The 21,636-nt window shown below is 40.3% G+C and overlaps 2 protein-coding genes across 12 annotated transcripts in view; one reads left to right on the top strand and one right to left on the bottom strand.

The window, feature by feature from the left end:
• Nucleotides 1–4,551, top strand: part of sh2b3 (SH2B adaptor protein 3) — a 65,291-nt gene extending 60,740 nt beyond the window's left edge. For all 4 annotated transcript variants that reach the window (XM_084728479.1, XM_084728478.1, XM_084728480.1 and 1 more), the window contains exons 5-8: nt 1,451–1,542; nt 2,067–2,281; nt 2,631–2,808; nt 3,591–4,551. In XM_084728479.1, the coding sequence (XP_084584605.1) occupies nt 1,451–1,542; nt 2,067–2,281; nt 2,631–2,808; nt 3,591–3,949 (844 nt within the window). In that variant the 3' untranslated portion in view covers nt 3,950–4,551. The remainder of the gene's footprint in view (nt 1–1,450; nt 1,543–2,066; nt 2,282–2,630; nt 2,809–3,590) is intronic.
• A 5,396-nt stretch (nt 4,552–9,947) lies between these two features.
• Nucleotides 9,948–21,636, bottom strand: part of atxn2 (ataxin 2) — a 28,324-nt gene continuing 16,635 nt past the window's right edge. For 3 of the 8 annotated variants that reach the window (XM_084728470.1, XM_084728477.1, XM_084728472.1), the window contains 13 exons: nt 21,377–21,484; nt 21,208–21,278; nt 20,737–21,104; nt 19,287–19,350; nt 19,036–19,182; nt 18,282–18,299; nt 17,574–17,646; nt 16,742–16,935; nt 15,308–15,434; nt 14,047–14,238; nt 13,741–13,955; nt 12,478–12,655; nt 9,948–10,767 (listed from right to left, as the gene is read on the bottom strand). In XM_084728470.1, coding sequence (XP_084584596.1) covers nt 10,739–10,767; nt 12,478–12,655; nt 13,741–13,955; nt 14,047–14,238; nt 15,308–15,434; nt 16,742–16,935; nt 17,574–17,646; nt 18,282–18,299; nt 19,036–19,182; nt 19,287–19,350; nt 20,737–21,104; nt 21,208–21,278; nt 21,377–21,484 — 1,784 coding nt within the window. In that variant the 3' untranslated portion in view covers nt 9,948–10,738. The remainder of the gene's footprint in view (nt 10,768–12,477; nt 12,656–13,740; nt 13,956–14,046; nt 14,239–15,307; nt 15,435–16,741; nt 16,936–17,573; nt 17,647–18,281; nt 18,300–19,035; nt 19,183–19,286; nt 19,351–20,736; nt 21,105–21,207; nt 21,279–21,376; nt 21,485–21,636) is intronic. The other 5 variants (XM_084728473.1, XM_084728475.1, XM_084728471.1 and 2 more) reach the window with 4 other exon arrangements.

Here is a 21,636-nt window from a genome sequence, read left to right as displayed (position 1 = left end):
GTGACTTTTTCGAACGAGTATAAACACTATAGGCCTCATTTATCAACCACTCTTAAGAAGAAATTTCTTCTTAAAACTTTTGCAGTTTTCACAATTCACCAGTGTTTTCTTATGTGGGATTTGTTCTTAGGTACATCTATAAATAAATGATAAAAATAAAACTATTGACCTTTTAAATTATGCAATTTTTGGACTATACTGCTAAAGCCAATTTTTTAAATTTTGATTACAAACTAAACACTTAAAATGCAACATCAAATAGTATTAATTCTGAAAAAACAACTAACCGTCTGACTCTTAAGATAGGAGATGAAACTGCTGAGACCACTCCACTATCATTAGATCTTCCTATGGGAATTCTTGACTTTTCTCCCAAATGCGTGTACACACCTTATATGGGCATTGGTGGGGCATTTACCTATGCTAATTAGGAACAACTGGTATTCATCATTATAAGAACACAGATGGGAACAATTCTGCAGTTTGAGAACTTTGTCATGAATCTGACTTTGACTTTTTTTTTAGGACCTTTCTTAAGAATAAATTTAAGAAAAAACTGAAGAAAACACTGGTGAATGAGGCCCCTTTCTGTTTGGATGTGGTGGACATAGTTTGTTTCGAGCATAGTGAGCCCTTTACCCTGATCCTTGAAGCTTTGCTGACCTGATGAAATGTACACAACTTTGGAAAATGTCCTCACTTTGCTAGAGGAAAACATGAAGTTATTCTCACAAAGATGGAAGAACAAGAACAAGAACACACACGCACACACACTCTCACTCACTTAGAGTGAGGAGAAAGGAGACTTGTCTTCCTGTTATTCTCAGCGCTGCAAACTCAAGTCAGCATTTTAGCAGGATTTGCTGCGGCTTCCCTCTTTAACCTTCCCGTTCTCATCTGTGTATGAGCACACACATACTCTCTGTATGTCTTGTGTTATTGTGTGTGTGTGTGTGTGTGCGTGCATGCATGCATGTGAGCAGTGAAAGAGAAGAACAGTAAGTCTTAGTTCAGATCTGAACTGGTGAACTGGACTCACTTCCTGTCTGCGCTCGATGTCTTTGTGTTCCTTCAGCCTGCTGTTTCCTCCATGTTCACTACTCTCACCCCACCAACACACACACACTCTAACCATCTCCATTGCTTTCTCTCTCTCAATATGCAGCATGTTAACATCAATAAATCATCAACATATTCATTTTTCAGACACTGGTGTACTTACAGTTACTAAATGGGGATTTTGTGGCCTCTACACAGCATTTTGCAGCAACTTAAATAGAAAGAAGCATGGGCAGAGATGAAGCTTTCTTAGAAGACACATGGTGAAACACAAATGAAATGAAATCATCACGAAATTGACCTCTTTTCCTCCTCAGGTGGTCCATAATAAGAATAGCATACTGTACATGTGTTGTAATGGGTGTAATCTGGATGTGTTCTTGTCCTGCAGGTCAGGGAGTGTGGATCTGGAACCCCTCCCCTCCCAAGCTGACAGCTCTGCACCAGCCAATCAAAGAGGGAGTCTAGAGTCGGGGAGTCAAAGTAAGTGGAGAAATGCGGGGATGTTGCATCTGTGTAAGACTTAGCAGAGACATTCTCTTAATAATCAGGGTGTAGCTGTGTGTTCACTTCACAAATCTCCTCGAATACTCCCCGGGTTTACAGCTGCGGGGCTGAACATTGACATTGTGGTCAAACAGAGGTCAAACTTTTACTTCTTAAACATTCGTCACAGTTTTCAGTCTAATGTTGTGGTGCAACTGCTGTTTGTAGTGTTGTGTTCAGTTTCCCTGTCCAATGAGGGATTGTTTTACACATTTTTAGTGCTTTTACTTTTTTACCAGCTCAGCAAAATGGTAAAGTTGTGAGCATTGACACCACAAAACACTAGAACGTTACATAGATCTGAGGAGACCTGCAGAATTCACTTTGGGTTTGTCACTATGAGCAACACCTTTCATATTACATTTAGTTGTTTAATCCATTATTAATATAAACATATAAATTATTTCAGTTTTATGATTTAGAAGAATTAAACCATTTTGTTTCTCTGTTTATCCCTCCAGGTCCTGTCACCTTCACCCTGCCAGAGCAGGTTGCCCAGAAGACTGATCATTTCCTGTTCTCCTACCCATGGTTCCACGGGCCCATCTCCCGCGTCAAGGCGGCCTACCTGGTCCAGAGCTCTGGACCGGAGGGACACGGAGTGTTTCTGGTCCGACAGAGTGAGACACGCAGAGGAGACTATGTCCTCACGTTTAACTACCAGGGAAAAGCAAAGGTACGTCTTGTGATGTCTGATGAACCGACGCTGAGGGTTTGTTCACATGTTAGTTCACATCCAGCGGTGGTTCACCAAAACATTTAGTAATATGAAGGAACCCACATTGTTCTTCTTTTTTGCGCGTACGTACATCAAAGTGGTCCCAACCTCATTTCCTCGCACTGGTGGTAAACACTTAAATGTGGAAGCAGCAACAGCTGATGGTAAAATAAACCATAACGAAGTGTGAACACTGACCACCGGGGCAAAGAAATGGAGGGGGCACAGATCAGCTCACACAGTGTGAAAACCAACACTTTTCATGATGTGTTCCTGTCCTCATGCCTCCGTCTCTGTGTCTCTGCAGCACCTGCGCCTCTCGCTAACAGAATGGGGTCAGTGCCGGGTGCAGCACCTGCGTTTCCCCTCTGTTATGGACATGCTCAGTCACTTCCGCCTCTTCCCCATTCCGCTGGAGTGTGGAGCCGCCGGTGCCGTCACGCTGTCCAGCTTCGTAGTGGCTGGCTCCAGCCCTCCATCACAGGGTAACAGTCCACTGTTCACCACACAGTCAGATCAAGGTTCAGAATTAACCTTTAAAGGTCCTATGTGTAAGATATGGCCAGAATTTTAATTTAAAACATTAAAAAAATGAATTAACATTATCAAGACACTGTGAAAAATTAACAGTCAGGTTATGTCACAGATGTACGGTGTTGCAGAGATCTCTACTGAAGTTAGCATGCTAACCAGCTAGCCTTGACATGTTCTGTCAGGTTACACCGATACCACTGTGGTCCAGTCCCAGTGTCCACCCTCAGAGACTCAGTGAGGGTTTAGGGCTGTCCCACTGTCAAATCGTTAAGTCCATGAGTGCTTCTCTCACGGGTTTTTGAACCCTTTATGCGCACTTTCTGTTAGTCTGTGTTTCTGCAGACTTTGCCTGAGGAAATTATCCACAATTTATTTACAATTTAGCATTATGACATTAAACACAGGGTTACCAAAGGAATCCCAGAAAGCCAGACCCGGGTCCACTAGCTACACGGCTAACTGAGCTAACAGCAGCTAGTACCTACAGCCCAAAAGAGTTACAGCAAAGAGAATAGTGAGCAGCACTTAACAGTTACTGTTTGGAGTTATCGTCCACAACAGGTGGTCGTATTTTATGCATTTCCCCTTTAATATTTTCTATAGTAATGATGACCAAAACTTCAAAAATAAGATTCAAAATAATCCTTTAATAACAATCCTGTGATATGAGCAGCAGAAATGCCTTTTGCCTGATTAGTCACCAAAAATCTAATTTCCTGTCTGTTCCTCGCAGGTCAGCTCTCCAGCACTCTACTTGTCCCGTTCTCCCTCCACCGGTGGAGCTCTGAGCCCAGCCTGGCTCACTGCAGCCTGGCTCGCAGCTCCAGTCAGCCCCCCTCCTCCTGTTCCACCAGCACCACCTCCAGTCCCACCTCCGTCTCCCAACCGGGGAGCCACCCGTTCACTCGCACCAACCCCGTTCCCAACCCTCCGCTGTCAGCCCCTGCTCCTCTGCGGCGGAGCGAATCGGTGGGGAGGAGGCCCCCGCTTCGCCACACAAACCCCCACATCCCTCAGCGGGACTCAGACTACGAGCTGGAGCCGGAGCGAGGGCGCAAGCGGGCGATAGATAACCAGTACATGTTGCTCTGACCCGCCGAGTCCAACACCTCTGTCACCTCTGACACACACACACACACATTTCATTAACCTCCACACAGCTTCAGGTGGGTGTATGAGGCTCTCAGAGACGTGATCACAACAGACTCATGAACTTGAGCGAACAAGTCAGAACACACACGCACACACTTGGTATGTGTGTGCTGAGTGTGTTACCCATGTCAGATCCTCACCACCTCCACCCCGAGTGTCCACAGTGAATGTATTTTTGGGAGTTTTCTAACAGTGTTGACCATGATGATGATTCTTCTCATTGTTTTATTGATGTTGAGGTTCAGTGTGCGAGCAGGACAGCCATACGTGTAGCTTTCCTTGAGCCCGGGCAAAAAAAAAAAAAAAATCTTTAAATGTTTCTGTTATTGTGAATTCATGGAGGTGCGCTCGATTTAACTTCTTCTGGCACTGAACCTGATCTGATGGGAATGCACTGCCTGTGAAATTGGTTAAATCAAGCGCTCCTCCTTTAAAATATTTAAAAGACATTTAATCTTCACACAGCAAACTTCGTGTGGAGCACACTCCCAGTTTTTTATACAAACACAAAACGAAAGAGCACTCTATTTCAGAGTGTCTATTCACTCTATTAGATATTCCTCCTCTTTTGCATTATTATATATTTAAGTGCACGATGCTTTCTGTGCACCTTGAAACAATGTGTATTTTTTCAATACACAGATTCTTTTGTAGAAAAATAAAAAATTAAGTAAAAAGGGGAAAACTTGGTTAAAGTCAGACATAAAGCCGTTACTAGAAACTTTCCACCTCCTTCAAAACTGAAGCAAAAACACAGAGTCATTTGAAATGATTCTAGATTCATCGGCAAAAAAAAGCAGTGGGAACATGTCACTGTTTGTAGTGTGTGTGTGTGTGCGTGTGTGTGTGTCTGGATGTGATGGTGTGTTTGAGATGATTGAATGTGTGGTCCATCAGTATGATTGTGTTGATCTCAGTTTGGTACAGCACTCAGCCCAGAGTCTGTGTGTGTGACTGTGTGTCCTAAAACTCACTGCTAGATTTTCCAAAAGTGTCTCTGCAGTGTCACATCTTACATTTCAAGTACCAAAGGCATTATGTGCACAAAGTGGCCACCCTGATTTCAAAAAAGTTGGATGGCAGTGATTTGCAAATACTTTTTGACCTATATCCGATAAAATACAGCACAAGAAGATATTAATGTTTTGTAAATATACAGTAATTCTGAATTTGTTTTAGTTTTTTGAGAATCAGGGTTGTAACTTTGAGTGTTCAAGTGTTGCACAAATAATTTTGAATTGGAATGATTAAATAACAAGTATATAATTTATATATTTTTATGATCCTGCAACCATGAACAATGTTTTAGTTACTGGGTGGATGTAAATTACCAAATTAAATTGTAACACTTGACATATTGTCATTGATGCTAGTTTACCTTTTGTCCTGATGGCAACATGATGTGGATGAAATGTATTTTGTGGCAAAACACACTTCCAACAACTACTTAAAATTTATTGAGTTACAAATTAGTGATGACATATTAATTATACTATAATTACAGAAGTGGAGAACTGGAGTGCTTGCAATTATTTTTTTTAATGCTGTAATCTCAAGATCTCAAGTTAATTATTTTGTTATCTAGAGAGAACAAGATTTGTTGTCTTGAGATGATGAGATGATCAACCTGTTATCACAACAAAAGAAAAGGTTGTTTCCTCTTATTATTTAATATGTCATGGCAGCTGTGAAACTGAGTTAAACTGAAAATATCAGATCTAGGACATTATTGATCAGTGCATCAGAGAGTCTTTGTTCAGACTGCAGGCAAATCACATTTGTTTCTCATTAAGACAGATTGTTGGCACTGTTATTTGCAAATCATCAGATCAGATTTGTGTGCTCAGACATCACCAACCTACCTGCGTGGGTTGCTGTGGTAACGACATCTGCATTGCTAACTAGAAGCATGAGAAATGCAGATTGACCTCAGCCTCCACACAACAGCACTGTCAAGACATGGTGCAGAACTCCAGAGTTGCACCAGACAAAGTTTTGTTCTACATGTCGCTCTACTAGTAGCAGGATCTGCACGACGTGTTGATGTGGTTGTTGTGTTGCATTGCGAGTCACACAAAAGATACTTCACCGAAAAACCTGATTTGCAAAAATCACATTTCATGGGTTTTTTGTTGTCCAGACTTTCTATGCGTGAATTTGGATATGCCAAAAAACAGACTTCAGATCAGTCCTTATGTTTTAAGGAGAAGACTAGTCATGACGGTGATCTTAAATCAGGTGTGATCAAATGAAGAAGACACTTTAAAGTATTTTCAAGGACTTTCAAGTCCTGTGATCTAAAGAAAACAAAATAACATTGTTATCTTGAGAAATTTGCCTTTTGTTTCCTTGAGATGATAAGAAAAATTAATCATTATTATCGTGAGAAAACAAGCTTTGTCATCTCAAGATAATGAGATAATCAACTTTTGATCTCATGATAAACAGCAATTTAAACAAATTATTACAAGCATGGCCACTCTCAGCTTCTGTACAACAATAATTTTACTCCACGTTTATTGATTTTCGGGCATAAAAAATATTCTGTCACCAAAATGAGACTCGAGATGACTTTTGTGCATACTTGGCACAAAAAAGGGCTCAACACAAAACATTAACCTGAAAGGCTTCAATCCAAAAAGCATGAGAGGAGGAAACACTCCACGTACCGAAACACCAAAACAGTCATCTATTTAATACGGCTGGAAATGATTCGCCTCGTCTGGTCCTTTCAGTCGTGTGGATTCTCAACCAAAGTGAGGGTTAAAGTGCTTGGAAACTTCAGTCCAGGTTCCAAACCTGTCAGATCAGTTGTGTCGTGGTTTGATAATCTAACATTAAACCTTTTAAGGGCTCCTAAAAGTAAACCGTGACATGACACCACTCCTGAAAGAGAAGTGCCTCTGTAAATATTAACATTTATTTTCTTACAGCTGCAGGCAAATCTTGAATCTGGGAGTAGCATCGTGTCTCCAACTTTTTACACTTATAGCATTAATTATTTTCATAAAGTATTTTTTTGTGTAACATCATCACAGCAGACAATAGAAAAACAAAGGAGGGACTGTGAAAATAATATATTTTTACACTAGACGTAATTTTTAATACAACTCTTGAGAATCTTTATGGGGAAGGTTTGGTTTGAACGTGTCCAAATGTGTCATGAGATGTCACCAATAATTTGGTCTCTGTCCTCTGGCTTCCATGTTTCTGTGGCCTTTAACAGGATTTTATGACTAGCCAATGATTTGAGGTGCCTTCTGAGTTCATCATCACACCTTTAAAGGTTACAAATATCACTTTAAAGCTGCACTGACTATAACAGACGTACATCGCTCAACTCAGGTGTAAATTTTGTCGTCAAGAACTGAATTACTACTTTTTTTTATTGGAGGTTATGTAAAGGAATGCATACAAAAAAATAAGCCTTTACCAAAGCAAGCAAAACACCAGGTCTCAGTTTCCTCTAAAGCATCTTTTAGAGCCGATTTGTAACCCAAAGCCATCCAGACCTTGCTGTGTTTTCCGTCTTGAGTATCAGCCTGTGGCCGCGCCAGATTTGTTTCAGCTATGATCTGACTTGTGAACCTCGTCTCTCCTTTCAGAATGCACAGAATATCTCATCAACAGTGACCACTTATTCACATAAAAGCAGCAGTTTTTACACACATTGAAGATGAAATTTCAAATTTTCTGTAATAATGTTTCAATAACTGAAGCTTCAGCGGGATGCCTTTGGGAAGTAGTGTGCTAGGACGTGTCTGTTTGTCTTCTAACCTCGCTTTAACACTAACTTTAGCAGTTGATTAAGATTTACCTTCAGTAAGCGTATGCTTCATGTATGTTTTAGACCTGATTCTGTCTGTCTGTCTACTCTCTTTATCAGTGTAGTTTCCTGATTTTTTTTTTTTTTTTGCATGAATGCAACTTCATTTCCTACTGCACATGACCAGAGTAAGTCCGCTGTGATTACTCCTCTTGTTGCGCAATAAGTCAGCTTTGTCTACCAAAGGATCGTTTTTACAATGGTTGTGTAGTTCTCTTTTATGTATCATCGTGATCATGACTGACATCTTTAAAGTGTTTGTAAAGGGGAACAAAATCAAGGATGTTTTTGGCAAAAGTACGGTTGGTCTTCCTGCCTTTATGTGCCCAAGTCTAAACAAATCCCTCATCACTTCTGTGTGTAATTTCTGCTAAAGGAAAGCAACGGTAACAATTTTGACTCATCGGTCTCCTCTCTTTGCTGATTTAATTTTTTTTTTTTTCTTAGGGAGAATGACTGTGCCTTTGCCAGAAAGCTGCTGTTGCTTTTCCCCTTGTTGAAAGCTCAGGGTGTGATGTGGTGCAGACCTTGTGTAGTGCAATATCTGAGAGATGCACAGCGCTTCACACCTTTTTATGTATTAAAGGAGCAATCAGAGGCTTCTAGATGCATGAATTACGTGAGCGAGAATTCAATGTTTGCACCTGCTCATAGGCTGAAGAAAAATACATTTGATGAATGCCAAAGTTGCCGGAAAAAAAGGCTGCATTTAAATCCAGGGCTACCACTCTTTCCTGATGCTTCATGGCTTTTTGTTTCACTCCAATGTGTCTGCAAGAATCGAGTTAATGCTTCATAAAATCCCTGTGTACCTCAGGTGTCTTCGATCCTCAACAACACCTTTAATCTCCCCATTTGATGTTTGATTTTAAAATGTCCAGTTGATGAATGTAATGTGTTCTCAATACTGTTCATCCTGTTTTGTTAACTTAGCACTGTAAACATTCCAGTTCAACCCAACATCCCCTCAAACAGCCCACGAAAACCACAACAGCTTTTCCAATCTGTCATTGTGTTTGCATCCCTTTCCGTAATAAGCATTTAAATTATATTAAATATATATCAACTGTATATTTGACTTTTTGTAAAATAAACCTAACCAAAAAAAAAAAGCCTTCACATGACCAGTAGTGTTTTGTGTGCACTCTCTCTGTCTGCGTCATCTGTTTTTCTACAAAAAGTAATGAGCATGTGACAAACCAGTATCATTTCAAGATATTCACTGTTCAGGTGCAGTGGTAAATTTTCTCAAGTACTGTATTTATGTACAGAATTTGAGGAACTTTTCATGTGACTTTATTTTTACCCTGCTACATCAGAGGGAAGTAATGTACTTTTGACTTTACTGCATTTAAACAGGTAAATCCTACCCTGTCTCATTTACAGCCTCTTGCAGATTGAACTGATGATTGCCCCACTTTTTACAGCTCGTCTCGTGTTCATTTCGCCAAAAGATAAATTTACAGGCACTTTAGGCTTGGAGTGAATTTTGGACCATGCTTACACCATCCAATAGATAAAGATTTAAAAGCTTCACAAACAGAATTTTTGACTTTTTAATGCTTATTCAGTAAATGTGCATTAAAGACTTTAATTACCTGCAGCCACACTGAACAGCATATGTGGTTCCCTTTACTGAAAATGGCCACAGATGTGGACTTGAGTCACACAACTTGAGACTTAAATCACCAATTTGACAACTTTTGACTCAATGACTTGTGACTTCACTTCGACTTGATGCTTTTGACTTTAAAATACTTACCGGTAATACCTTACACCAAGCTAAAGATTAAAAAGAATGTTTTTTAAAAACTGTGACACATAATTTAATTTCTTGAATGAACTAATGTTAAAACTATTCATTCTCAGCAGGGCAACACTCAATTCTCTAGAAGATCTAACATTATATTACTGAGCTCCAGCCTGAAAAGACAATACCGAAGAATTTTGCTTTATGATGCGTCTGACTTGAAACTCCAAAGTCTAAGACTCGAGACTTACTTGTGACTTGCAAAACAATGACTCGGTCCCTCTGAAAACTACAACAACCACATTAAATTTAATGAAGGAACAGATGAGAAACCCACAATGCAATGCAACAACAGTAAGCCATTCAGTTTTTAAAACTTTTTTATTGTTTTTAATTTTTTTTGCTCATTTTTTAAATTATTTATATTATCTACAAAGTAAAAGTTTTAACTTAAAAGTTACATAAGGGTCAGGTGAGAAGTGGGATCTGATCACCTCAGCCATTATAATTTCATAAATAACGTTTTCTCCTGTCCTCTTGGCTGCTGAAACGTGTTTATTTCACAGGAAGCTTCTTGTCATGTTTCGTTTTTAGTTTGGTTAGAAACCTTTCATGTAGTCTGGAAACAAACGCAGCACATAGCAGCAGCAATAAACAGTAAGATTAATACTGTCTAAAGGTTGGAAGATTCTTTTTTTCAGAACAAGGTGCAGACAAAATACAGTTCCAGTTGAATTTTCTTCTTCACTCTCACTGATTAGTTACTCTCATTCTCTCTTTCACGTCTTACTTGGCAAGCTGACTCAAATTGCAATTTGGGACCCCTGAAAGTATGTGTGGGTTTTCTGTTTGAGTGTGTATCTGTGTGTGTTTGTGTGTGAACAGGGGCTGAATAGGAGCAGTCTTGTCCATTTAAACTCTCTAGCTTGTTAAAACATGTCACTGCATCAACCTGTTAACATTCTCTTATTGCCTAGTCTCGGGGGGGGAGGAGGGGGGGAGGGGAAGAAGGGAGCTGATGTGAAGCATGTCTGGTGAGGATGAGGAAAGAGAGGAGAGGGAGGGCTCTCATTCTCTTCATCGCCTGGTTATGAAGGCTCTGGTTGAGAAGCGTGACGCAGAGCGGGTCCCTCAGCTCGCTGGCGCCCTCTATCTACAGCTGCTGCTGATGATGAGTTTGCACTGCAGACACCAGAGACAAAATGGGGGAAATGTGAACTTCATGGATTCAGAGATTGTCCACAATAATAGGTTAACACTTTTTCATGCATCTTAAAACAACAGTCAAGTGCCCATGGGAACGCTGGGACAGTTTTTGTTTGCTTTGTCATTCCAAAGTTTATCTTACAATAATAAAAGGCTTTGGCTTATCTGAATTAGACAAATCATCTGAGTATCTTGTTTGTGCTTTTAGCAAAATTCCTCTATTTTTGATAAAACACTGTCACACTGAAACAAATGGAATTTAACACTGGAAAAAAAAACTTTGGGCATGTGATTGATGTTTTTAGAAACTTGAAAAAAGAAAAATGTAAATCTGTCCTTCAAAGCTGCGGTAAAGGGCAAATGTTCATTTAGAACCTTTAAGAATGATGTAATTCAACTGGTCTGAGAGAAAACTAGACTTCTGGTCCTCCTTTTGGCTCCGTTATGATTTAGAAAATCTGACCCACGCACAGGTCACTAACATAGTTGATTGTCTCATTTGAAAAAGGTCAGTATTTGACAACCTGGGAAAGAGACTCAATCAACTATCTTCCCAGAATCTATTACTGCACCTTTAAATTATTTTTTTGTTTTGTGAAAATTCCTAAAACATGACTGACCACTTGCAAGGCAGTCATCATTATACAAATCTGGAAAATAATTATCCTTGACAGCTACTCAATGTCAGTACCAGATGCTTCAACTAAGTAGACATCTGCTTTAATAAAAAACTGCACCAATAGGGCAGAAACGGAAAGTCTGCTAATTCATCTGCTCCCACTGTTTCTTGACAAGACATCAGCCAAATATTCTAAGACAGCTGGATAGTTACCATTAGCTATCCAGCTATGGGAAGGAAAAGTCCACTCACTGTTTGGTCTTCTGCCACAGCTTCACCTCTTGATAATATCTTGTCAAGAAATAGTGCCAACACAAATCAGTGTTAGTCTTCAGTCTGTTCCCCTGCTAGATGTGATTGTTAGACCTGCTATGGGAGCCAGATCCAACTCACCATCTGGAGTCAGGACTAAGGTTGGGTTCTGAAACCTGGCACCAATATGACACCGGCTCCTATACAACTGGTACCTAATGGACTGTATCACAACACAGATTTCTGTGCCACACGCCTGAGCTGTTGATTGAAATAGTTTGCTCTCTGGCAGCGCTCATGAGACCACGAGCCTTCCGTTAGCTAATAGCTACCTCTGACACTATTAAAATGCAGAGCTTAACAGTGTGGCTGTATTTCACTCAAAAGGATTCCAACATTCGGCGGGACAAGCAACAAATGTTTAAAAACAGTTTCATATAAAGAGTGGTGTCACACAGAATACACCTGCAAGGATGCACTGTGCTCGGCTGCTCATGTGACCCCCACGTGGCTCAGGCACCAGTACAATTTTAGAAGCATCATTTTAGCACCATTATTGGAAAAATAATGATACAAATTTTTTACATTGTGCAAAAAAACTAAAATAATAATATTTAAATTAATTTAAATTAATACATCAATACCCCCCATAATGGGTTAATCATCTGGATGCCTAAAATGTGCATACACATGACAACAGCAAATAAGGTACAATGACACATTAATCATATTGATCTCCTGAGAGGGACAAAAGCAAACGTATATATTCCTGATTCCACCCTGCAGGAGTGTGCTATTTTATAAAACAAACATACCTTGTGGATGTGCCAGGTAGGAAAAATGTGTGGTGGAGGAAACAGGGATGGGGTTGAGGGCTGTCTGGGGCATGGGTGGCTGCGGACCCCCTGGAGGACCCTGGGTAGCCATCAGCATCATCGTGGGGTGGGTGGGCGCTGGGTGGTGAGATGGCACCATACCAGACTGCATATGGGCCTAGGTGAGAGAGTAAGAGTGTGTATGTGCATGTGTGATCGCAAGAGGAGAAGTGTAATAGAAAGTGAGAATGACAGCAAGAGACAAACACAAGGACAAGACAAAACTTCATTAGAAAGATGACACAGACGGGCATCACTGCCACAACATTCAACCTCCTGCCTCTGTGGTTATGACTTAATAACTATGGAGCCAGTCTTCTCTTCCATTATAACTAAAGGTTGTTGAATTGTACTTTAATATCCATGTTGTTTTTTGTGATTATTTATGTTATTGAAGATTATCAATGAATTATGTCCTGAAATTCAGCACTTTATTCCTGCATGAATTCTATGATTAAGGTTAACCTGGGACTGCTGTTGTTTTCTAACCATGTGTAATTTGCAGCCTAATATTCCATTATTTAAGCCTATAAGTTGTGTAACCTGCTCATTAAGTATAATGGTGTATATCATTTTTTTAATTCCTATGCAAACAGAAATGTGAACAATATAATTTGTGGTTTTAACAGGAGTTCAGTGCTGGAACTATTTCTATAGTTTCTTAATAACAGTTTATGAGCTTGCCTTTTTGTGCAGTGTCTCTAGCTATAGTGTGGGTTACAGGATACAATCAATGAGCATGGGTTTTGGTATAAAGCTCTCGAAACCGGCCACGAGGTATAACCATTTCTTGACAAAGATATAACAAGTTAAGTAATGAAAAGTAAGCTACGGTAACTAAGTCCTGAGTCCTCATGTAAGCAGCATTTCTATTAAGCTCGAAGTAACACGGCTGAACTGATCAAGAAAAAGCTTTTTTTACCATGTGTCCTGTAACATGTCTAATAATTAAATTCACTTAAATCCACAACAAGAAGAGGTGAGACACACGTCCTAATCTAAACTGGGTCAGACAGCCAAATAATATTCACTGCACTCAGTGTTATCAACACCCAAATATGACCCATTCATAAAGTTAAACACCTGCTGGAAGCGATCCCAGATCTCCTCACTTCCACATTTAAACTCCTGCGCAGGAAACACAGTCAGTCAGATTACTTGGCCGGAGCCTCTGTGGTCGGCTGATAGCAGGTTGTGACCTACCTGCTGCACGTGTGCCATGTGGTTGTGGTTGTAGCCATGCTGCACCTGCTGTGGGTGGATATACACCGTCTGCTGGGCAGAGGGGAACGATGCCTGAGGGGACTGAGGGTTGGGCCCCGGGGTCATGGAGGGGGGCGTGGGGGCCAAAGCTGAGTACATCTGCTGCTGCGGGGGCTGGTTGGCCAAGTGGAGGGCCTGGGCTGCTGCTGCTGCCGCTATAACACACAAAAACACAATACTGTTGTAGTGCTCCATCCGAAAATATCCAGCTCCAGCAGTGATGTTTTCCACCCTAAACGCACTAACCTGCTGCTGCCTGCTGGTGCTGTGGGTGCTGGACTGGGCTGGCAGCTGGGTGGCTAGGAGGACCCCCATGTTGTGGGGGACCACCCTGCTGAGCTTGGCCTGTAGGCGTGGCAGAGGGCTGGGGGTGCTGTGGGTGAGGGTGCAAGGTGGCGCTGGGGTGGGGGTACTGCTGAGGCATTGGCCCTGGAGACACTGAGACAGGAATCAGTGTTATTAAGGTTGTAAAGTATTAAAACAGAACTGCCTGCATATTGAACACTCACACCCTTAAAGCTGGAAAAACAAAGGAGCTTGTTTTAAACCAAGCAGACTCACTGTCATTACTCACTCATACTGTCAACTGTTTTAAGTATCTGGAAACACACGTACACGACAAAATTACTTTCACTAACAATTTTGACTTTATATAAAAGAAAGCTATTCAGAGACTTTATTCGTTGCAACGCTCATTAGCAGAGTGATCACATAAACAATCACAGCAGTTTCACAGTCTCATACTGAGAAACATTTCTGCTAATTTCCACTGGATGTCCGCACGCAGCAGGCTCATAAAATGGCATTCATAGACTCAGCAGGCTTCCCTCATTAAGATCAAATATATTAAGTATTATAATGACAAGTATGATTAAAAAAAACTAAATAAATCATACGGTGTCAACCACAACTCATTAAAATAAAACCTTGTCCCTTCCTGCTCAGAGTTGCTCTGGGAATTTTAAGTCACTCCTAAACTAGGACCCCTTGCTACAACTTTTTAGGCTAAGTTAGGAGCTCTCTGAGAAGATTTTCAGAATGTTTGTGAATAAGACGGATACGGATTGTTAAAACAGCAGGGAAGTTAATCAGTTGCCAACAACAGTCATTAGATGATCTTTCAGCACAGCTGTAAACAGTAAAGCCCTGACATTCATCAATGGCAAACCTCATCCCCTTTGTGTTGCTCCCCTCAAGGCGATGTTATAAAATACCCTGGCACAGAAAAAGATCTACAAGGGTTGTTTTATCCCAAATGCAATTAATGTGGTCAACAAACTACAGCATCTTAAATATGAGAATGCAGGCTGTTCATCATGGGAATGAAAGCACTGACTGTTGTACAATTAAGATATGTTTGTTCTGTTAATGTGATGTGTTTATCTTGAGGACATGTTTGAGGTTTTATTTTTGTGGGTAAGAGCAGAGACAATCTTTCCTGCCTCAGCTGGACAATAAAGTTCATTCGATGAGTGAATACAGCCTAGTGGTGTGCTGACATACGTACCATACATGGTGTGTGTCTGCTCTGGGTACTGTGTAGTTGAGGAAGAGACAAGGCTGGGTTGGCCATGTGTGGGAGGCGCCATCATCCTGGCACTGCCCTGCATTACCGGACTGAACACATGCTGCGCCTGGAGGACACAGAGAAGACGCACAACATCAGTATTAGAGCCTGTGTTCGCATAAACACTATTTTATTCAGAAGCCGGCCATCAATAGGTTTTATTGAGAGACTTTCATAAACCATTCTGTTTACACTTCAGACCTTTCTCATCCTAACTCATATTTTTTGCAAAAATGTAATCAAAAATGATAGAAATAGAATGTAAAAATCTAAATAAAGCATTCAGATCAAGAGAAAAGAGATACAAAAGAAACAAAAAAAGGGGAAAAACAGGTGAGGATATATTAGGAACAGACTGGATTAAACAAAAAAAAAAAAGTTATAAAATAAAATAACTGGGTTCAATGGTAATAAAGTATGGTATCCATTTGACCTAATATGACTGGTATTGCTTTAAAGACAAGGTTAATTTCTCCACTGCATATATATCCTTCACAATTTCAATCCAGGTCTTGTAATATAGGCAGTTCAGTCACCATTTTCTGGTCATTATTTTACTCTAGTTATTTAGAGGTTCGGCTTCCTTTGTTAAATTAAAAAAATGGTTTTGTAGAAAAACATGTACATTTCTCAAACTTGTGTATCTAAAAATCATTTTGCTATTGGTACACACTGTAAGTATTGTATTGTCAATAACAATGTACATTTTTAATAATATCCAGAGCTACTCAACATAAAAACACTAATCATTTTAATTTCAATGGGTGCCTTGCAGGCTTTGCTCTAAAAAAAAAAATGCTTGTGTCTTGCTCCCCATTAGTGGAGATTTTTCTGGGGTTTTTTTATGCTTTAAATAATTGCAGTGAAATTAAAATCTAATGAAGATGTTTTCCGTTTTAATCTTTCTCCTGTCTTCTCTTATTATCTCATCCCATTATTTTTAAAATAAATTGTGTTGGCAGTTCCATTAATGTTAATGCCATTTAACTAAACAAAAATCCCAATATGTTACCCTTAAACACCCTGAAGCCGATCTCCTGACTGCCTCCATGTTCCAGCACTTGTTCTATCACAGCCTGCCTGCAAACAGGTAACAACACTTCAGGTGCGTGAGGCAGCAGTCTGCAGTCAGCTCCACAACTCAGAAGTGATGAAACACTGGCATTATGCTGGCACCGTGTCAAGCTGCTGGACTGCAGGCATCTGTCAGACAAACTGGTCCACAGCTGGGAGTGATGAAGACTGCCAGCACCAACTGATGCTACCAGAGTTACTTTAAAGGCTATATATGGTTTATGATAAAGGATGCTCCTAGCCTGAGTACTGCTAAACTTTGTATTGTTCTCAAACTTGTAGTGACGGAGTAAATCTGACCTGTGACTGGTAATGTGTCATCTGCTGGACCAGTGGCTGACTGGTGAACTGCTGTGGGCTGCAGGTGAAGTACTGGGCTGAGTAGGCGGGGCTAGGTGCTACAATAGGTGGTCCTGCTGCCGTTGCGGGGTGCATCATGGTGGGTGTACCTGGCGGGTGGTGCTGGTCTGACCTCTGCTGGGGCATGTTGGGTACTAGAGATCCATGCAAAGACATTACATGGGGAAGAAGGTTTGTTTAAACATCAAATCTGAACTCAACAAAGTAATGGAGGAAAAAGTACTGTGGTTTGAACGAGCCATATTATTTACTGAATTGGCCTGAATATAAGAAGATGGATTATAAGAGACCCTTTTTTATCTGTCTTTGGGGGGGAAAAAGCTTTTTAAAAGATCAGAAACACTTGATGAGCTTAGTTGTGATGGAAAGTTTCACCATGATACTAACAGTACAAAAATGTTCATCATTTCTGCAGCCTATTCTCTTGTAAAAGTGAACTGAGAAATACTTTAATATAACTGTGAACTATGTCTTGGGGCTGTTTTTACTGTGTATGTTTTTATCATGCATTTTCAATTTTGTGTCCACACTGCAACTCAATTTCCCTCAGGGATAATTGACTGCATCAATTTACTGGCCAATCAGTCATATTTCCCATCAGGCTTAAGGATGTCTATGTTGAGAATACATAAATGTTTTGAAATATGACTCTTTACATAATATCCAGAAAAAAAAACTGTCTTACATTTTTCCATATTTATTTTGTAAGCCTCCGAGAGAAGGACAGAGAGGTAAGTGGATGGAAAATGATATAAAACAGAGGTATTCTCACCTTTACCTGGTCTGTATGGTTTAGACTGGCTGACTGTCATATGAGGCATCTGAACCTGGTACATAGCTGGAGACTGGAGTGAAGGAGGGAATGAAGAACACAAGTTTATACTCAGTCTGCACAGAGCACTTCAGCATCATTTCTACAAAAATGAAAACCAGCCTTCCACAAAAAAAGTTAATTTTTGCTAATTTGTGTGGGCCTATTTCACTACTCCTCAGTGGGACTTTACACTGCTGCTTTTGTGACTAACTCCTCACCCAACACTTACAAAAAACATTTTAAAAACACATATGTGCATGTGAGATTGGGAATTATCTCTTACCTGGGACCACATGCATTTTCTATTCCTGTCTATTGTTGGGGCAGAAAAGGGTGTTTTACATCTATGACTTTAACCCGAACACTGCTTGTCATCTTCCATTCCTTAACTCCTTAACATTAACCATGCATTTCTATTACAAACAGTACTGCAGCAAAAACAAAGAGGCTTAAACTCCTATTAGCTTACAGCCATTTGTTCGCTAAACAGATGAAGCCAATAGAAATAAGATGACATTTATAAGTCCATCTGTAATGACAGTTTAAAATGAATTGCAATAAGAAGTTGGCAAACCAACATCTGATGGCATGAATTCAACAAGCAAGCAAAACATCTCAGTACTGATTGGGCTTAAAGAAACAAAAGGATTTAAAAAATTCACAAACCTTCCATATTATGCTTTTCTAATGGAGCGAGAGAGAGAGGAGGAGGAGGGGGAGAAAAGGAAAAGAGAACCACTCTTTAGTTGCTCACCAAGGTATTTTATCGTTTACATGTGTCTGATGTTGGATCACCAAGGTTTTCTTAAAGCAACACAGGAATAAATATTGATTTATGACTACAAATGTTAATAGCTTTCATTAAAATATGCCAAAAACCTTTAATAAGTGCCTTGAGTATTTAAAAATATTATTTTGACATCATATTGTATACAATTTTCACATACTTCCTCCTTTCTTTAAACATTTCTAAGCTTGTTATACCAAATATTTATCCAAACATTTTGCAATGATTCAGCAAAAATAATTCAAATAAATAACAGTGCCAGGAAGATGACAAGAGGAAAGAAAAGCAATGACTAAGGATGCACATATTCTGTATATCAAGGTGAACAAAGAAATCAAATCTACAAAAAGAGACGTGATGTGAGATGTACCCTGTTAAAAATAAATGAGATAAAGAAATATAGAGAAAGTAATGCTGACATGCATTAGAGATGAACAAAGACAGAAAAGGAAAATAATAAAATGAGGACAAACACAAGCAGACATGTCGGAAGAGCTCAGTCATGGTGAGGATGGTTGTTAGGAATTAGTTTTAATTAACTTTGCATTTTATACTGATTCAATGTGATACTGCACTGCATAGAAACAATCTTTCTACATCCTTCACATCTCAGCATGCATCTGTAGCTCTAACCTGCACTCCAGGGCTGACGGGTGTGAGGGGATACATCTGGGGAAAGCAAACTGTCTGGCCATACACAGCCGGAGGCTGCTGGACCACAATGGAGGGGCTGGGCTGGCCCTGAGGCCGCGGAGGTGTCGGGGTGTTGGCTGGTTTGGGCTGATGAAAGAGCACAGACACAAAAAATGAGTTCACCAACAATCTCAGCCTTTGGTGTTTACTTTGTGTAGTGTGGCAGCGGAAGCAGGACAGGGCATACTGACCTGCGTATTGAACCTGGGCTTGAACTCATTGGCATTTGGGTTCAGGGTTGATTTTCTCACTTGACTGCAGAAGAACAAACAATGAAAAGGTTTAAATTCAATGGATCAGTCTGGAATAATTGTATTTTTTCTATTGTCATGAAAAAGGCTCAGTAATTTCCTTAACAACTGGATTCTGTAGTTTCAGCAAATGATATTCAAACACGAGTAAATAGTGTACATACTGCGGACTATTTTCAGTGACAGATTTATACACATATGATGTTCTACTGAGGCTGTTCTCAAACTTTTGATTCATGACACCCCAGAATAATCAGGTTGGTGTATGACCTGCACCAAAATCAATATTGCAGAAAGTCAGGGTGATATTTCCGAAGCTTTGTTAGAGATCAGGGTTCTGTTAGAAATGCCAGAGCTTTGCTTTTCTCAGTTGATGGTGCTGCTGTCGGACTTTCAGGTGACCTACCTTAAGACGCAGTCTCAATTTACTGCCCAATCTCTCTTGTCTAGTGTCTTCAGCTGGAATACTTTTTTTTCTGTGAAGCCATTGCTCCATAACAGTCATTCCATGTGTTCGCAAGCAAAACTGGCTATAGCTTTTTGGTTAAGCACAATACTGAGGCACACAAGTGCCAAAATGAAAACAACGGTTTCTGTGTGTATGTCCAATCAGAGCCCATGTGGATGCATGTTGATGCTCACAAACACACTGAATAAAATCCAAGATAAATTATATCCCAATTATATCCGAATTATATTATAACATTCAGCCTGTCTAAATACGGCCCTCATTTCCAGTCATTCTTGCTGGACTGAGTAGTTTGTTGAGGCTGCTATTTTATGTTACAAAATGCAAATGTTACATTTTTGTTCATGTCTGCTGTTCAGATCATGGTAGCTTCTGCTGGCACTTATCATTTTTGTGCCAGTTCATAGTTTTAACCATTACTGAGTTGGCTGTTTCTTGAGGCCAGCTGTATTTTGCATATTTCTAAGTACTTGTTTCTCATGTTGAATGTCATTATGGGGCTACCATTGCTGAGAGCTGCTTTCTAGTTCTCATTCCATGCTGTTTGCCAAAATATGTTATTTTATTCTCTACAGCTATCTAGCAACCCCTAGATATTATCTTGCAACCCCCTTAGTGGTCCTGATCCCCCGGGCTGAGAACCACTGATCTAGTGGAGTAGAGTATATAGGATTGAATAAACTACAGTGCCTATGTTTGTGGTAATGAAGGAACATCTGACCCACTGCAATGGTGCAGTTTATGGGCAACAGTGGAGCTATATGGCACAGAAGAATATATCTAGCTTTGACTACTCAGAAAATGCCTGTTAGCATCAAGTTTATGGTCTTTTGTGGTATTTGTTGATAATAAAAAAATGACTGTACAAAAAAACTTATCCTATAAAAACATGTACAGTCACCCTCTCAACCTTCCACTTACTCTTGCACTGCTTCCTTCTTCTCCTCCTTCTCTTCATGCTTGGGTCCACTAAATGTGGCTGTGGCCGTTGTCTGAACTCCCTGTGATGTTACATCCAGCCCCGCCCTCTTCTGGTCTGGGGCTGAGGGAGATGGGGACAGTGCAGCGGGGCTGCCAGGCTTACTGGTGTTTGTTGCGGTGGTGGTGGGTGGTGCTGGGGCACCACCGGGTGTGCCAGCAGCAATGACTACAACACCCTCTTCGGTGGCGTCCCGCCCCACCGTGGAGGCTTTGTCCAGGGGGAGGTCTTTAGGCTTGTCTGTTGGATCTCTGGGAGGCTTGGTCATCATCTGGTCAAAGGCAGGGTCTGAGTTTGAACTAGACTGCAACTGCAAGGGGGACGATGAATACAAGAGTTAAAGTTGCAGCTTCATAAACATGAGGTTATGTCAGATTTTCAGCATTTCTTAACTGTATGAATGAAAGACATACCCTAAAATCTACACTAAATTTCTTTAAATTATCTATTTGTTTTCTGTGGTCTGGTGCCATAGAAGGGGGTCCTGTAAGGTGAGCAGAGAGAAAGACATGATTGAGGATTTCAGTTGTTATTAAACAGACTCAGATTCTAGTGAATACTGCTGTTCTGTGTATTCTGTACCTTTACAGACTGGTCTGGTGATGCTAGGTGAGCTGTCCAAGGGTTTGATGTTCTCCTTGTTTGCCGTGGGGGATGTTTGTCTTGTCTCCTGGACACGACACTCTTTTGCTTTACAGAGCAGAAAAATAGTCTGTTTACTATCAACAGCAGTAAGGGTTTGTCAATAGTGCTTTTGACAGAGACAAAACCTACACTAAAAACAACAATTCCAGTATTACCATGTCATCCTTAGTGTTCCTTATTCCCTCAAGCAATGAATT

This window comes from Lutjanus erythropterus, chromosome 10, assembly GCF_056507025.1.
Source record: "Lutjanus erythropterus isolate fLutEry1 chromosome 10, fLutEry1.hap2, whole genome shotgun sequence".
In the NCBI taxonomy this organism is placed as follows: Eukaryota; Metazoa; Chordata; class Actinopteri; order Lutjaniformes; family Lutjanidae; genus Lutjanus; species Lutjanus erythropterus.
This window is presented reverse-complemented; position numbering and strand designations above follow the sequence as displayed.